This window comes from Kogia breviceps, chromosome 18 (genome assembly GCF_026419965.1).
Source record: "Kogia breviceps isolate mKogBre1 chromosome 18, mKogBre1 haplotype 1, whole genome shotgun sequence".
NCBI classification, from domain to species: Eukaryota; Metazoa; Chordata; class Mammalia; order Artiodactyla; family Physeteridae; genus Kogia; species Kogia breviceps.
The window spans coordinates 8612912-8628781 of NC_081327.1; the positions used below are offsets into that span (position 1 = coordinate 8612912).

The 15870-nt window shown below is 51.5% G+C and overlaps 1 protein-coding gene across 1 annotated transcript; it reads left to right on the forward strand.

Moving 5' to 3' along the window:
• Nucleotides 1-1150: 1150 nt before the first annotated feature.
• FBXO46 (F-box protein 46) lies at nucleotides 1151-14383 on the forward strand. The gene is made up of 3 exons (XM_059045229.2): nucleotides 1151-1229; nucleotides 2005-2079; nucleotides 12216-14383. The coding sequence occupies exon 3, from the start codon at nucleotides 12294-12296 to the stop codon at nucleotides 14109-14111; it is 1818 nt and encodes a 605-aa protein (XP_058901212.1). The 5' UTR covers nucleotides 1151-1229; nucleotides 2005-2079; nucleotides 12216-12293; the 3' UTR covers nucleotides 14112-14383.
• The last annotated feature ends 1487 nt before the right edge of the window (nucleotides 14384-15870 follow it).

Here is a 15870-nt window from a genome sequence, read left to right on the forward strand (position 1 = left end):
TGAGGAAGCGGGGTCTCCCTAACTGCCAACTCACCGGAAGCAAGGGAGATGTGACCAGTCTCCCTTCCCAACCTCTGGTGTCCCGTTGCCAACTTTCCCCTTTAGTGCATGTCTAATGAGGGCCTACTGTGTGCCAAGCGCTATGCTAGAAGTTGGGAATTTAGCCAAAGTCTTCCCAGTGCAGTTGGGAAGGCTCACAGACCATGAGAATCTAGTGAGGCAGAGGCTGCATTAAAGAGAGAGAAATTGAGAAAAGATTCAGAGGAGGGCCATTGGAATCGACACTTAATAGCAGTTCCCCTCATGAAGTTGTTATGTTCCTTAATATAGCAAACTTTCCATTTTAGAAAGTTCACTCTCATGGCCCGTGAGGAGTATGGACAGGAAAATATAGCTTAAGGGGAGACGATCTAGCAACCTAGCGGAGAGAAGAGGCCCTGGGGTCCAACACATTTCAGTTCAAATCACTTTCTTGCTGTGTTGCCCTGGAGAAGAATCTCAGTCTCTTGCTGCCTTAGTTTTTATCAATTTGGGATAATACTTGGGTTCTGTGCAGAGTGTCTGGCATATAATTATTAACATACAATAGGTATTTACTCAACATTTATTTACACTCTTCTGCGTGCTTGAACAAGATACAAAAAGATGCCTGTCTTCGTGAATCTTCTATGATACGCACAAATTTCTAGTGCATGGAGCTATCCTCCCTCCTAAAGCTTAAGGCTAATTTCCTTATTTGTAAATTAGGAGGTGGTGGTAAGAAAACCAGGGGGAAAAATGGATGGGAAAGTATTTGAGAAAGTTCAAGGCACTGTTAATTATTATGTTAATCAGTTTAAGTGAATCGGTAAACTTGCTCTTACCACCTCTCCACCCCTCACAAAAACTGCCCCTTTGCAGTTTTCTCAACCCCTTTTCCAAGGGCCCCGGGCCAAAATGGAGGAGGCTGCACTCCAACTCCCAGTGCGCCTGGAGGGGGCGCTCTGTGCGCCTGCGCTGTCAGGCCCCCTTGCTACCTCCTGGGAGTTACAGTCATTCTCCTCAGCCCGCCCAGTTTGCTTCCTTCCCCACCTCCAAGCTTGACCGTGCTGCCTTCTGGGAGTTGTAGTCCGTGGCCGCCCGGACTCCAATTCCCAGCGGGCTTCGGGGCGGGAACCCGGAAGGGGAGGCTGGAGAGGAGCGAGTGGGGGAAACCCGCGTAGCGGAGGGAGCTGCAGCGCGGGGAGATGGTGAGAACCCCGAGAGGGGGCCGGGGGCGCTTGAGAACCCGGGCGGGGGTTCGGGACCCTGTGGCGAGAGGGAAGAGGCAGGGGCTAAAGAAGAGGCTGGGGGAGGGGAGATCGCTTGGGGGAGGGGATTGGGAGAAATGGGAGCCGGAGGGAATAGTAGAAGAATGGGGGCTGGGGATGGGTCTTGAAGGTGGGGAGAGAGTCGAGCTTTGGGATTGATTGTGAGGGAGCTCAGAGCTGGGGAAATGAGTCCCGAGTTGGAGAAGGGGCTGGGCGTCCTGGCAGAGGCCCTGAAGGGGGCAATTTCGAGGAGTTTAGCGTAGGGGATGTGGAAAGGCATGGGAGTCAGTGCTAGATGAATGAGGGGGTCTGGAGGCTCCGAGGGAAAGGCCAGCTGTGGATGCGGTGGGTTGGAGCCTCTGGATCGGATTGGGGGCAGGAGGGCAAGCTGAGATGATGGAAGAGGGAAATCAGTGGTAGAGTGGTGTGTAGGTTAGGATACAGAACTGTGGGTGGAGTGCGGAGCATGAGATGAGGGGCCTGCCTGTAGCGATAGTTTGCTTAGTTCAGCCAGAGACTCCCGATAAACTGGACAGTCACGGAACTGTAGGATAATATGGCCAGCAGGGGCCATAAAGACGACCTTTTGCACTCTCGTTTCTCCAATGGGATTAGAAAAGTGTAGCGGATTATGTGTATGGACATTCCAGCATTCAGATCTTTTCTTCTGCTACTCCTTTGTGACCTGGGCAAATGTCCCCTCTCTGAAACTCAGTGCCTTTATCTATTGTGGGAACAACATGCCACTGAGAAGAGAGGAGGCTTCATAAGATCGTCGTCCCGGCTCGGGGTAAGTCCTTAGTCTAAAAGCTGTTGGTGGGAAGTTCCCCACCCCAGGAATGTGACTGGGTCACAGGTGCTAATGGATTCCCTCCTTTTTAGTCCAGCCCCAGGGGTGTTTTCTCAAAACCTGACTCTGAGCTGGGCACACCCCAGCTCAGAAACATGCGGGGGCGGGGGTGGGGGGTGGGGTTCCCCACAGTCAATTCCAGCTAACACTTATTGTTTAGGAAGTGCCTGGCCCTGTTCTTAGCTACTTGTATGTATTAAGTCCTTTAATTCTGACAACACCCCTAAGTTGTAGGTTCTGTTATTGTCTCCATTCTACAGAAAGGAAGCAGAGGCACAGAGAGGTTCAGCAACTTTCCCAAGGTCATCCAGCATTAAACGATAGACTCAGGATTCCAACCTAGACATCCTGGCTCAGAATCTGCTCTCCCCACTGTAATTTAGTCCTCTCTCCTTGTACCGAAGTACAATGTCATGAGTATGGCAGAGACTTGAGAACTGAAGCAGTCCTCAGTTTGAATTTTAGTTCTGCCATTTACTTGCTGTGTGACCTTGGGTAAGTCTTTTGGCCTCTCCTCAATTATAAAATGGGATTAGAACCCCTAGGAAGGTTAGAGGGTTCGGGCAGGTAAGCACGTGAAGTGCTTGGAGTAAGTGCTTTATACACCTGAGTTGTCGTTTTTTTTTGAATGGGAATGGGAAACGCAGACCCGAGAGAGGGCAGTAGAGAAGGACCAGTGAGGGAGACATCAGCCAGGCTGCCTTTCCTTTCTGTTCCAGGTTCCTCCCATATCCTGACTCTTGTAGTTCCCCACCCTCTACCCCTGGGCACCCAAGCTCAAGAGTGACTCCCCAAGGGGGTGCTTAGAAACTCCGTCTGTCCCCATTCCCATTCCTAGCCCCAGCCAAATATAAATATTTCACTTGCCAATGCCCAGCCTGGCCCAACTCCACGTATTTCGGTGAATATGAAATATTTCTAACAACTGTGTGCTTTTTTTTCTCCCAACTTTTTGGTCATTAGGACCTCACTGGGCAGTTTGGCAACTTTGTCAGTCATTTTGAAACAGTTTGGTTCATTTGTCTTGAGGCTTCCAGAGTTTATCCCCAAAATTGTCTGACCCTGATAGGAAAGCTTATGGTTAATAGCATCAGCGTCAGATAGGACCACATTCCTGTCCCCCACCTCTGCTGCCGTGTGTCCTTGGCCAAGTTACTTCCCCCCCACCCCCACCCCCGCCTCAGTTTTCTCATATGTAAAATGGGGCCACATTCCAACCGTGTTGCTCTTGTAAGCAGTTGATGAGGTCACATGTATAAAACGCCTAGTGCATATTAAGCTCTTAATAAGTGTGAAGTATTTTGATTAATTTTATTCTTTCAAGAAAAATTTATTGAACATGTGCTCCGGAACCAGAACACCCAGATTTGAATCCTGGCTCCATCACCCACCAGCTATGTGACTTTGGACAAGTCACTTAACCCCTCTGGACCTCAGTTTCCTCTTCTGGAAAATGGGGGTTCATCCCTTGAGTAGTCCGCCATGTTGATAGAGCACCTACTATGTGCCAGGGCCTGTACCAAGCACATTTTTGTCTCCAGGTCTCCTGTTAGTTTGGGGAAAAGTTGCCAACCTCTTACTCTTCCCTGTACCAGTTTGTCACATCTGGGTGCCCCGGGGTGATGTGACACCTTTTCCCCCCTTTATTTGTTTCTCTTAGAAAAGTATCTCCTTTCCAAGTTACTTTGCCTTTTCTTCAAATCTTAAGTGCGTTTTCAGCCTGTGCTTATCTGAAGCTTACTCATACAAAATGATATTTTTTTAATCATTGCGAATGGTATATATCTAGCAGCTCTGGTAAAGCTGCGTTATTCCTAAAAGCACAGGTTTTCTCAAAGACTTGGCTTGTCACCTGCTCCTCAATTAAGATCATAACCCCCGCTTTACGCTCCTCATCCCTCTCACTTGGTATATTTGTTTCCCTGTAGCACCTTGAAAATTACTATCTATTTCTTGTCCCCTCTCTCCAATCCATGAGGACAAGGATTTCTGTCTCCTGTGCCCTTGTCCCCGATGCCTGGAACAGTGTCTGGCACCCAGTAGCTGCTCTGTAAATTCTGTTTAATTACTAGGTGAGACCCAATTCCCAACAGTAACAAAGGCATGGCCATATTTTGATTATTGTGGGGGACTAGGATCGGTTTCATTTCAGAATGTGAAATAAAGAGAGATGTCTGGCTCTATCAGTGATAACTCTTCAGCAGTCTCACTTTTTTTTTTTTTTTTTGGCCACACTGTGCAGCTTGTGGGATCTTAGTTCCCCGACCAGGGATTGAACCTGTGCCCCCTGCAGTGGAAGCGGGGAGTCCTAACCACTGGACTGCCAGGGAATTCTCTGTCTCACCTTTTCTTAATAATCCTGGTGCCTTCGTATTGAACATGTCCTTGGTGCCTTGCTGGCAGTGAGTGCGCTACTGGGTTGATCTCAGTGAATCAGCAGCCAACCCATGGGTGGGTACTGTGATTATCTGTATTTTTCAATGGGGGAAACCAAGGCACAGAGGGATTAAAAACCCTGCCTATGGTCACACCCCTAGAAATGGGAAAGCTGGGGTGCTTGGAGGCCCTGTCTGGATTCTGTCTGCACCCTGGATCTCTAGATCCTGAGGATTTGGATGATTCCTACCATGAGCTGTTAGTCAGAAAGGGAAACTTGAGAAGGGGGAGAGAGGCCAGCAGACCCTGAGTCCAAAAAGCCAATAAAGGGACAGGGATGGATCAGGATTGCGGACAAAGCAGTAGTGGGGGTGACAGGGTAGAGACAGCGGAGGATAGAAGGAGCAGGACCAGGAGCAGAGCCCCGGGGCCCTGCCACTGCCGTCTGTTTGGCAGTGGGCAAGTGCGTTCCCTGGGCACCACTCTGTGCCCAGTCCTGTGCGGGCACGACCCTGACCTCCCGGGCCGCGGGATGGAGGTACCCCAGGGGGGTGGGAGGGGAGTATCCCCTGACTCGGCGTGGGGGAGTCAGGCATCTGCTTTTTACCCTTTCCTTCCTTCTTTGGCTTATTCTGTGGTTGCTACTGTTTCCAGCTTCTCAAGTCGCAGGCTCAGCTTGTTCATTGTCAGCCTCTCTCCTTTCTCTGCACTGAGAGTCGCAGGTTCTCCCTCCACCTGCTGCGCAGCTGTCCTCCTTGGAGCTTCCTTTACCTTCACCTGGGGATTCCTTCCTGTTGCCTTTTGCTGGGCTAGATCTTATTTCTTTGATCTGATAGCTTCCTTTTTCTTGGTTTATTCCTTCCTGTGCTGAAGCAAATCCTCCAGCAGCTTTCTGAGAAACGGTTCCTGGGCATGTTTTGTTTGTTTTTTCATTTTGTTTTGCCAACGTGCACCTCTTATGGAAGAATTTGAAACAGGGGAGTGCTGTGGTCTGATCTGTGTTTGGAAAGCTCTCTCTGGCTACCATGGAAAGGATGGAGCCGGAAGAGCTAAACCAGGCCAGGGAGCCACGTGCGGAGGTGGAGCAGCTGTACCTTTGAGGAGGGGTCCCAGCCTTCCAGAAACCCAGAGGATGAAGGGGAGAGAGGCCCTCACCCAGGTCACTGTCATTCAGCAAGGGCAGGTGACAGGTGCTGCCAGAGGAGGCCTGAGGAGGAAGAGATCCTGTGTAGCTTAGGATGGCACCAGCACAGCTCCTGGAGGAGGTGGCATCCTACCTTGGTCCCGGGAGCAGGATTTCCACCGGTGGACTCGGCTGGACCAGCTAGTTTTTCACAAGAGGTTCCCAGTAGTAACTGTGCAGAAGGCAGACAGTATGGCAGTGTTCGGCGTTTGTTCAAACAAATGTGCACTGCACACCTGTGATGTGCTCGGGCGTTGCTTCTCACACTTAATTGTGCTTGCAGTCCCCCAGAGAGCTTGTTGAAGTGCACATTCTGATTAAGCGCGTGTAGGGCAGAGCCCAAGATTGCATTTCTAACACACTCCCAGCAGCTGCCACTCTGGGGAACACACTAATGGTAGCCAACCGCTCGGTGCTGTTCTAAAAGCTGGCGACACGGCAGTGAAAGAAAAACTAGTCAAAAATATCAGCCTTGGGGGAGCTTTCATGTTAGTGAGGGGAGCGGACAATAAACTTTATAAAGTTCATAGTGTATTAGATAGTAACACGTGCTAAGGAGAAAAGTAAATCAGGGAAGGAGAGTGTGTATGTCTGTCTGTGGCAGGGGCTGCAGTCTTCAATCAAAGAAGGTCTTGTGAACAATAAGGTCCTACTGTAGAGCACAGGGAACTCTATTCAATATCCTGTGATCAACCATAATGGAAAAGGATATGAAAAAAGAATACGTATATATGTGTAACCGGATCACTTTGCTGTACAGTAGAAATTAATACAACATTGTAAATCAACTATACTCCAATAAAATAAGTTTAAAAAAAAAAAAAAAAAGGAAGGTCCCATGAAGGTGATCTCAGGAGGGGGTGAGTCCTGTGAATACCTGGGGAAGAGTATTCTAGGCATAGGGAACAGAGAGTGCAAAGGCCTTGAGGACTGAACAAGATGACCCAGGAAAAGTGCTCCGTATACGCAATGAATGAGCTTTGTACTCTGGAGTCATCCAGACTCTTGGAGTCAAAGCTCAGCCACAGAGCTGCATCCGACAGTATTTACTTAGCCCTTCTATGCCTCCACTTCCTAATCCCTGAAACGAGATGAAAAATAGTAAGATGACGTGAGAATTAAATGAGTTAATATTTGTAAAGTACTCACAGCAAAGCCTGGCTCACGGTGAGTGCTCCAGTGTTAAACTGCTGTTGTGATCATCATTTGCTCTGTAATGTATTCATGTTGGCCGTGATTGTTTATTTGGATGTCTGCCCCCTTTCCCATGAGCTCTTTCTGGTGAACTCAGTGTCATCTCTGTATCCCCAGCATCCAACCCAGGGCCAGCACACAGGAGGACCTCTGAATGTCAGATGAGGGATATAAAGCTGGATTCTCTAATTGTCGGGGGCATTCCAGCAAGGGTGCTGGTTGTGCGGTTCAGGTCCTTACTGATTTGATCTTTTCAACCGATGTCTTATGGAGAGATATATTAAGGTGTCCCATTACATTTGTGGATTTGCCAAACCGTTTTTGTCATTCTGTTGTTTTTTGCTTTGTATATCTTGAGGCCATAGTATTAGGAGCACGTATGTTGAGAACTTCTGTGTATAATGGGTCAGTTTGTTTTGTCACCATCTTTGTCCCTAATAATACCTTTTGCTTTTGTCAGTTGTTACTATTTTTTTAAACAGCGATGTCACTCCTCTCCTTGACTCTTGGTTCGTATTTGCCTGGTCAGTCTTTTCCCATCTTTTTATTTTCAGTCTTTCTGGCTTCTGATGTTTTACAATAAATGGATATTCACAGAGCATTCTCTAAAAGCTGTTTTAGCGTAGGGCTTTGTGCTGGGCTCAGTGTGTGGAAGTTAGAAAATTCTGCCCCAGTGACCTCGGACACAGATAGAATACTTGGGTGTGAAACAGAATTTACACTGTCAGGCTTCATGGAGTTAATGACATGGAGCCTCTGGAAAAGGAGCTTTGATCCATTCAGTCCCATGCTGGGCAGTGTTGCTGGGGTCACCATGATGAGCATGATACCTCTGACCCTTCCTCCCTCCTCTCCCCCCGGGGGTTCACTCTCCAGTGGAGGAGACAGATCCATCTCTAGACAGTGATGACTCAAGAGTGGGCAGGGCTGGGACTTGGGAACCCGGAGGTCCCCCGCTGGGCATTTGGGAGGTTTCCAGGAAGGGAGCTCAGGGAAGGCCTCTCTGTTAAAGATACAGGCCCATTAACGTTACATTTGAGCAAAGACCCAAATGACAGAAGGGATTGAACCATGTGGAGATCTGGGGGGAAAGCATTCCAGTCAGAGGAAACAGCAGACGCGAAGACCATGGAAGGAAAGAGCTTGGTGAGTGAGAAATAGATAGCAAGGAGGCCAGTGTGGGAGCCCAGAGGTGGAGCCTGACCCAGCCTGGGAAGTTAGCTTCCTGGAGCAGGGGATGGCTGAGCTGAGACCCCAGGGAATATATAATTAAACAAGAGAGCGCAGCAATCTAGAACCAGATTCCCTGGGTTCATATCCCTACTCGAAGTCACACCAGTTTATGTGTGACCTTGGGCTAGTTAGGCAACCTGTCCTGCCTCAATTTCTTCATCTATACAATGGAGATAACAGCTCCTATCGAGGATCAGACAGGGCCCCAGTATCCTAACTACTCTGTGTGCCAGATCAGGTGCTTACCTGGGTCCACTGGGGGTGTGGAAGAGTGGGGAAGGATGAGGCTGGACCAGTGGGGTATCTGGGCTTTTTCCCAAAGGCACTGGGGAGTTATGGTAGGTTCTGAGAAGGGTAGGGACAAGGTCAGGTTTATACTTTTAGAAGACCCTTCCGGCTCTGATGTGTGGGATGGTTGGTAGCAGGCAGGGTGGTGGGGATGGACAGATGCCTGCAGTGGGGCCACCTTTGAGTGTCTCTTGAGTCCGCCTGGCACTGAAAGGTTCTAGGCCAGTGCTGTTCAAGAGAAATATAAAGTGAGCCTTACGTGCAATTTAAAATCTTGTAGTAGCCACATTTTAAAAGTCAGAAGAAGGAGATGAAGTTAATTTTAAGTATTTTAACTCAATTATATCCTAAATAGTATCATTTTAACAGGTAATCAATATTAAAAAACCATTATTGAGGTATTTCATAGTCTTTTATTGTACCAACTCGGAGTCAGATTTGCGGCGCCTGGTTGGAAGGGCTGGCCGGAGAGGTCCTTTTGGCCACAGGGCCTGAGCCTTGAATGCCAGGCCCAGAGGCTTAGACGCAGTGATGCGGGAGCCATCGCAGGGTTCTGCCCATTTGTTTTTCAGGGTTAGGTGATCCCGCTGCACAGTTTCCGCCGCAGGAAATCTCGCCCCACAGGGCTCCCTACCAAAGCTAGGCACTTTTAGATCTTTCTGCCCCCTTCCTTCCGCCCTGGAGTCTCAATCCCTAAACTGCTTGGCCCTTTAAATCTCAACTGTCAATCAAGGCTCCTGTTTAGAGGAAACGTCGTAATAAACCTCTCCTTGAATGCCGTGCCCTCGGTCCTGGCCTTGTCCCTACGTTTTGTAGGAAGTTGGGAGTTGTTCCACGCTCTCTTGCACTCGGCTGTTTCCACACCCCCCTTCGTCACCTCTCGCCTACTCCTCCCTCTTCGAAGTTGGGCCCCTTCGCCAAGGCCTTCCTTATATGGGCATGGCCCCGAACGGCCGCCGCTCATTGGCTGGGGGCCTCACGCGCGCGTCTGTCAACAAAGGGGCGGAGGGAAACTAGTCAGGTGCTCGCCCGCGCGGCAGCCGGAGGGAAGGAGCGAGGGGGCGGGCCCTCTTCCCACTCGTACGCACGCGTGTGTGCAGCCACCTCCCGCCGCAGGGGGCGGGGCTCGCCGGTGTGGGCGCTTTGGGGGCGTGTCTCGGTTTCGAGGGTAGCCCCAGGGGTTGGCGGATTCCGGGGAGGCTATATTTGGGGGCTTGGGGACATTCTTGCGTGCGTGTGGGGATACTTTGGGGTTCCCTTGAGTTTAGGGGGCACCTTGGGATTTTGGTTTCCGTTTTGTTGTAGTGTGGAAGGTTCGGTTGTGTTGTAGGGGATCTCCTGTGTGGATTGGGGTGTTTGGTGGGTATAAGATTTGGGGAGCCACGGAGAGACCGAGAAGCAAAGAAAAGAGTCCAATTCTGGATCCAGAATGCGTGGGCTTTCGGCTCTTCCGACTTCCTACCTGATTGTCTCCGGACACGGGATTTAACCTTTCTGTGTCTCATCCGGAAGCTGGAGTTGTTATAACAGTACCCAGTAAGCTGCCAGCGAGCATGCCATAAGCTCATGTCTGCTTGTTAACATTTTGTAAGGTTTCTTTGGGAGTATTTTGGAGGTTCTTTTAGCTTTTGAGAAATACCTAGTTTGGGATTAGTTTTATTTGTTACGGAGCTTTTGTGCTTTAGTGAGTTGTTTGGGGGGCTTCTGTGGAATTAGGGAATACATGTGGAGGTTTAGAAAGAGTTTGAGGTGAGTATAGGATTTCAGGAAACTGGTCTTTGGGGTCATCTGTGAGGTTGGGAAATTGCTGTGTGTGTTTGAGTTCTTGGTTAGGCATGGGATCTGTGAGGGGTTCGTTGAGATTGAGGCTTTCTGTGCTGGAGGGGATATTTTTAGGTTTGGAAGTTTAAAGCAGGATTTGAGAGGTTCTGGATATTTTACATCAGGATACATTTGCATCTACAGAGAATGAATGGCCTTTGATGTGGTAGCTTCTATTCCTGGACATTTTAGATGTGTTGGTGGTTGGTAAACTTAGCCTTCTGTAGGTTTTAGGGGCTGTGTGGCATTTTTTTTTGTTGTTTTTTTAAGCAAGAAACTGGCATGTAAGTATTGGGGTAGGTGGGATTGGGGATTTTTTGGGGGGGGCAAGGATTTTTAGGATTAGGACTTTCTGTTTCTGGGGTCTGTGGATGTTTGGAGGCTGTCTAGATCTTGAATGGTGTCTACAGGGCTATGAAGTAAATGGTGATTTAGTGGTGTCTGTGGTATTGCCTGAATTTAGAGGGACCATATATACTGCGGAGGTCAGCAAACTTTTTCTATAAAGGGCCAGATAATGAGTATTTTAGGCTTTGCAGGCCATATGTTCTCTGTTGCCACTACTCAACTCTGCCATGATAGCATGAAAGCAGTCATAAACAAATGAACATGTTTCAATAAAACTATTTGCAGAGGCAGGCAGTGGGCCAGATTTGGCCTGTGGCTCAAAATAGTCTGACCAGGAGTCAGCAAACTACTTTTACCAGTCAGTAAGCATGTGGGAGTTTCGATGTTTGGAGGGTATTTTGTTGTTTTGTTTGTTTGTTTTGTTTTTTAAATTTTATTTTTGGCTGCGTTGGGTCTTCGTTGCTGCACACGGGCTTTCTCTAGTTGTGGCGAGCGGGGGCTAGTCTTCATTGCAGTGCGCGGGCTTCTCATTGTGGTGGCTTCTCTTGTGGAGCACAGGCTCTAGGCACGCGGGCTCAGTAGTTGTGGCACACGGGCTTAGTTGCTCCACGGCATGTGGGATCTTCCCAGACCAGGGATCAAACCCGTGTCCCCTGCATTGGCAGGTGGATTCTTAACCACTGGGCCACCAGGGAAGCCCTGAAGGGTATTTTGGTTTCAAGATGTCTGGAGGGAAATGGGCCAGGGAAGGATTGAGACTGAGGGATTGAGGCTGTTGGTCCTGCAGTGGAACGTGGTCGTGTTAGAGTCATTAGCAAAATTGCTTCCAGATTAGATCACGCACACAAAGTCATTGCAAAATAAAATGGTCACTGTTACAATCCCTAAACTGAAAAGTCTGGAAAACAAGTTTGCGGGCCTGGTGTTACACTATGTAAGCCTTCCCCACCCTGAGCCTCAAGCTCAGCAAGTTGTGAGCAACTTGAGGAAACTAGACTAGAAAGGCCTTCTCATCCCAGGGGTCTGCATTTGTGCTTAAGGGAATTACCTGCACAGTCTTGGTGCAAGTGTGTGCATTTTTCGGGGTGAGGATACACAGCTTTAAGGGATCCTTCAAGAGCCTCACGACCCGAGCAAAGTGAGGAGCTGAATTCTTAAAGACCTCTCTGTCTCCGACCTCTGATTTTCTTCCCCTGCCCAGCCTACCTTGTTGCTTCCTCTGGGCTCAAGCCGCAGTAGCTGTGGGCAGGGCTGGCAATTCTTGTCTTTTCAGGAACTTGTTACCAGGTGAGCAAATAGAAAAAGGAGGTGCTGTCTGTCAGTTGGTACTTTCATTCCTGCTTAAAAAGTTATGGCAGCAGGAGGCCTCTGGATCGTGACTGAAACCAGTCAGGCTGTGAGACAGCGGAGGGTTGGAGCAAACTGCCAGCTTTGGTCACACTCTGAGTTTTACAGGAGCAGGTCCTATCCCCTCTGCCGCCTTCCGTTTGCTCACCTGTGCCAGGGGGGCGGGAACAGGATCTCAGTGGTCTAGTTTGGTCTGCCCCCTCAGGTCAGGAGACGTTGAGGTCAGTGGGGTACTGGGAGGGCAGGCCGTTCCCCAGCTCCCCAGCCTCCTCTTCCCTGTCTCCAGGTGGCCTGTGGAGCCCCCCACCGCCATTCAGGTCCTGAGATGTGGTGAACCCCCGCCTGTCTGCCACCATTCCCCAGAATGGACCGAGGGGGCCTCCTTCCCTTCCAGCTGTGGTGTCCCCGGCCCTTTGGCACCTACTCCCAGAACCAGCCGCGCCCGCCTTCCGCAGCCCTCAAGCCGTCAGCCTGCCCTGAGCCAGGCGGGGGGCCGGAGCCAGACCATGGCCCTGCCCACTCAGAAAACACGCCCCCCGCCTTGGCCACGGAGGCTTCTGCCTCCCAGCCTGCCGCGCTCCTTTCAGCAGCCGCTGCCGGCGACGAGGGTCGAGTCCTGCTGGACACGTGGTATGTTATCAAGCCCGGGAATACAAAGGAGAAGGTGGCCTTCTTTGTGGCCCACCAGTGCGGTGGAGGGAGCCGGGCCAGCTCCATGAAGGTCAAGGGGCACTGGGGCAGTGACAGCTCCAAGGCCAAGCGGAGGAGGCGCTGTCTTGAGCCTACGAAGGCTCCTCCGGACCCAGGGGGACAACACGGGTCCCCTGCTGCTGAGGGGGCCCCAGCCTCAGCCAGTGAGGATGTGGACCTGCTCTCTGTGGCCGAGATGGTGGCCCTGGTGGAGCAGCGGGCCGCCCTGGCCCTGCAGAGCTACCCGCGCCCGGGCACCCCAGCGCCTGTGGTCTACGTGTCGGCCGAGCAGGGTGGGCCTGCCAAGGGGCTGGGGTCCGAACGGCGGTCTGGTGGCGGGGACTGCAGCCGTGTGGCGGAGGCCGTGGCCCACTTCGAGGCTCAGCGGGACAACCCTCCAGCTAAAGGCCTCCGCAAGGAGGAGCGGCCCGGGCCAGGCCCCGGGGAGGTGCGCATCGCCTTCCGGATCTCCAACGGCCGAGAGCCCCGTGCACCGGATGGCAGCTTGCCCAATGGGAGTGGGGGCCGGCCGGGTTGTGCCTACCCTGGCAGCCCGGGTCCTGGGGCCCGGGCCAAGGACAAGATCACCTGCGACCTCTACCAGCTCATCAGCCCCTCTCGGGATGCCCTCCCCAGCAATGTGGAGTTTCTGCTGGCTCGGGCGGATGAAGCCAGCGAGGGTGAGACCCCAGCCCCTGCCAGGCCCGAGGACACTCCCCCGGCCCCCCCTCCACCCCCTGCCCGGGACTGTGGCACGTCAGGCTTCCATGTGGATGTGGTGGTGACGGGGGTGGTGGATGAGTGTATCTTCTTCGGCAAGGATGGCACCAAAAACGTGAAGGAGGAGACGGTGTGCCTGACCGTCAGCCCCGAGGAGCCACCCCCGCCTGGCCAGCTCTTCTTCCTCCAGCCCCGGGGACCGGATGGGCCCCCCGAGCCACCGCCAGCCGACTCGCCCGCCACTGCACCTGGCCCGGACGATGCTGAGGGCACGGTGGACACCTCCCTGTGCCGCCTGTACCGGCACGTGTCGCACGACTTCCTGGAAATCCGCTTCAAGATCCAGCGGTTGCTGGAGCCGCGACAGTACATGCTGCTGCTGCCTGAGCACGTGCTGGTCAAGATCTTCAGCTTCCTGCCCACGCGGGCCCTGGCGGCCCTCAAGTGCACCTGCCACCACTTCAAGGGCATCATTGAGGCGTTCGGCGTGCGGGCCACAGACTCGCGCTGGAGCCGCGACCCGCTCTACCGCGATGACCCTTGCAAGCAGTGCCGCAAGAGATACGAGAAGGGCGATGTGTCGCTCTGCCGCTGGCACCCCAAGCCCTACCACCACGACCTGCCTTACGGACGTTCCTACTGGATGTGCTGCCGCCGAGCCGATCGCGAGACACCCGGCTGCCGCCTGGGTCTGCACGATAACAACTGGGTGTTGCCCTGCAATGGGCCAGGCGGTGGGGGCGGCCGGGCTGGCCGGGAGGAGGGGAGGTGAAGCCGGGGGAGGGGGGGGGAAGAGCCCACCGTGCACACCCCCACCCCCTCCCCCTGGGAGCCGGGGTCAGGACTGGGCCACCAGCCCATACCCTCAGCCCAGGCAGCGTTGATCCCCCTCCAGAACTGCGTTGGTGTTCAGGGGGATGTGACCCAAGAAAGCACTCGGATTGACCCCTGCTGGTTTTCTACTCTTCAGACCCTCAAGTAGGGTGTTTTTTTATCAGCATCTCAATTTCTTCTCCATTCAGCCCCAGCGCCCTCCCTGCCACTCTTCATACCCCAGGGACCTACAAGCAGGGAGCAGACGGCAGCTAATTTTGGTACTACTTAAGGGTTTCCCCATTCTGGCCCCCTTCCGTTCCCTCCCCACAGTTCTTTCTCTCTGGAGCTGTTTTTTTTTTTTTTTTTTTTCCCCAAGAGGCTGCAGCACCCAGGGTTGGTACCCTTCCTAACCTACTACACCAGGGCTCACCTCCTCTTTAGGAATCGGGGCCATCAGATCAAAGGTCACGTTTGGCAGTTTTCATGGCCGCCTGCCATTTCTAGACGTTTTCCCCATTAAAACAATACAAATCAGTTTTCTCCTTAACCTCAAGCTACCAGTCTCTCTACTTCCCCTAAAGGGGAAGAGGAGAAAAAAGTTGAAGTGTAAAAATTCTCCTCCTCCCAATATTTAAGCTATTGCCATGACTCTCCCCCCTCCCCCCCTGCAAAAAAGCTGTGAAGCCCTTTGCCTCGCTCTGGACAGCGTGGGGGGCCGGTGGGCAGGGACTGTGGGTTTGAATTTCTGGGTGGTTTTTCCTTCCACTCTGGGTACTTGTTCAGGTGTTGGGGTCTCTCCACCCCCCATCCACATGTGTTTCTTTAGAAGCCTTTGGTCAACCAAAACCTTGACCTTTAGGCAGTTTGATCTGGGGTATTTTTGTTTGTTCTGTTTGAGATGTGTTTTTGTTGTTTTTTTGTTTTGGTTTGGTTTTGGATTTTCATCCTTGTGGTTCTGGAAAGCTTCTAATGTGTGGCATCTGACCAATTCTGAATTGGTCCTTTCTATAAAATCAGTATTTATAAGGCTGGGCCCAGACTTGTTTGTGTGTTGTTCAGGGAAGGGGTTTGGGAGAGAAGGGAGTCATGGGCCAGTGCATGGTGAAATGGAAAAAGTTGAGAGAAGAATCCTTAGCCGAGTCCCTTAGCCTGAGATTATTTTTGACTCTTCATCTGTGTCGTTTTGGATTCGAAAACCTCAAAATAGTAGACGCTCAAACAAGGTAGTTTTATTGTTTTTTTTGTTTTGTGGTACGCAGGCCTCTTAATGTTGTGGCCTCTCCCGTTGCGGAGCACAGGCTCCGGACGCGCAGGCGCAGCGGCCATGGCTCACGGGCCTAGCCGCTCCGTGGCACGTGGGATCTTCCCGGACCGGGGCACGAACCCGTGTCCCGTGCATCGGCAGGCGGACTCTCAACCGCTGCGCCACCAGGGACGCCCACAAGGTAGTTTTTATTTCTTTAGAAGAAGGAAAAATGGATATTGAGCGGTGGCTAACAGTCTCTGACGTTCTTATCAAGGAATCAAAATTTCCAGAGACTAGGCTATATCATAGCAGTTATTTAATACTTAGATTTTAGAATCAGAGAATCCTGGGTTTGAATCTTGGCTTGCTTTTGTGGGATTTTTGGTTTCTTATAGCGGGAAGGCCAGATTATTTGGACTCTCCTGCTGAACACCAGAAGTAAAAAAAATCTGAAAAGCATCAAATATCC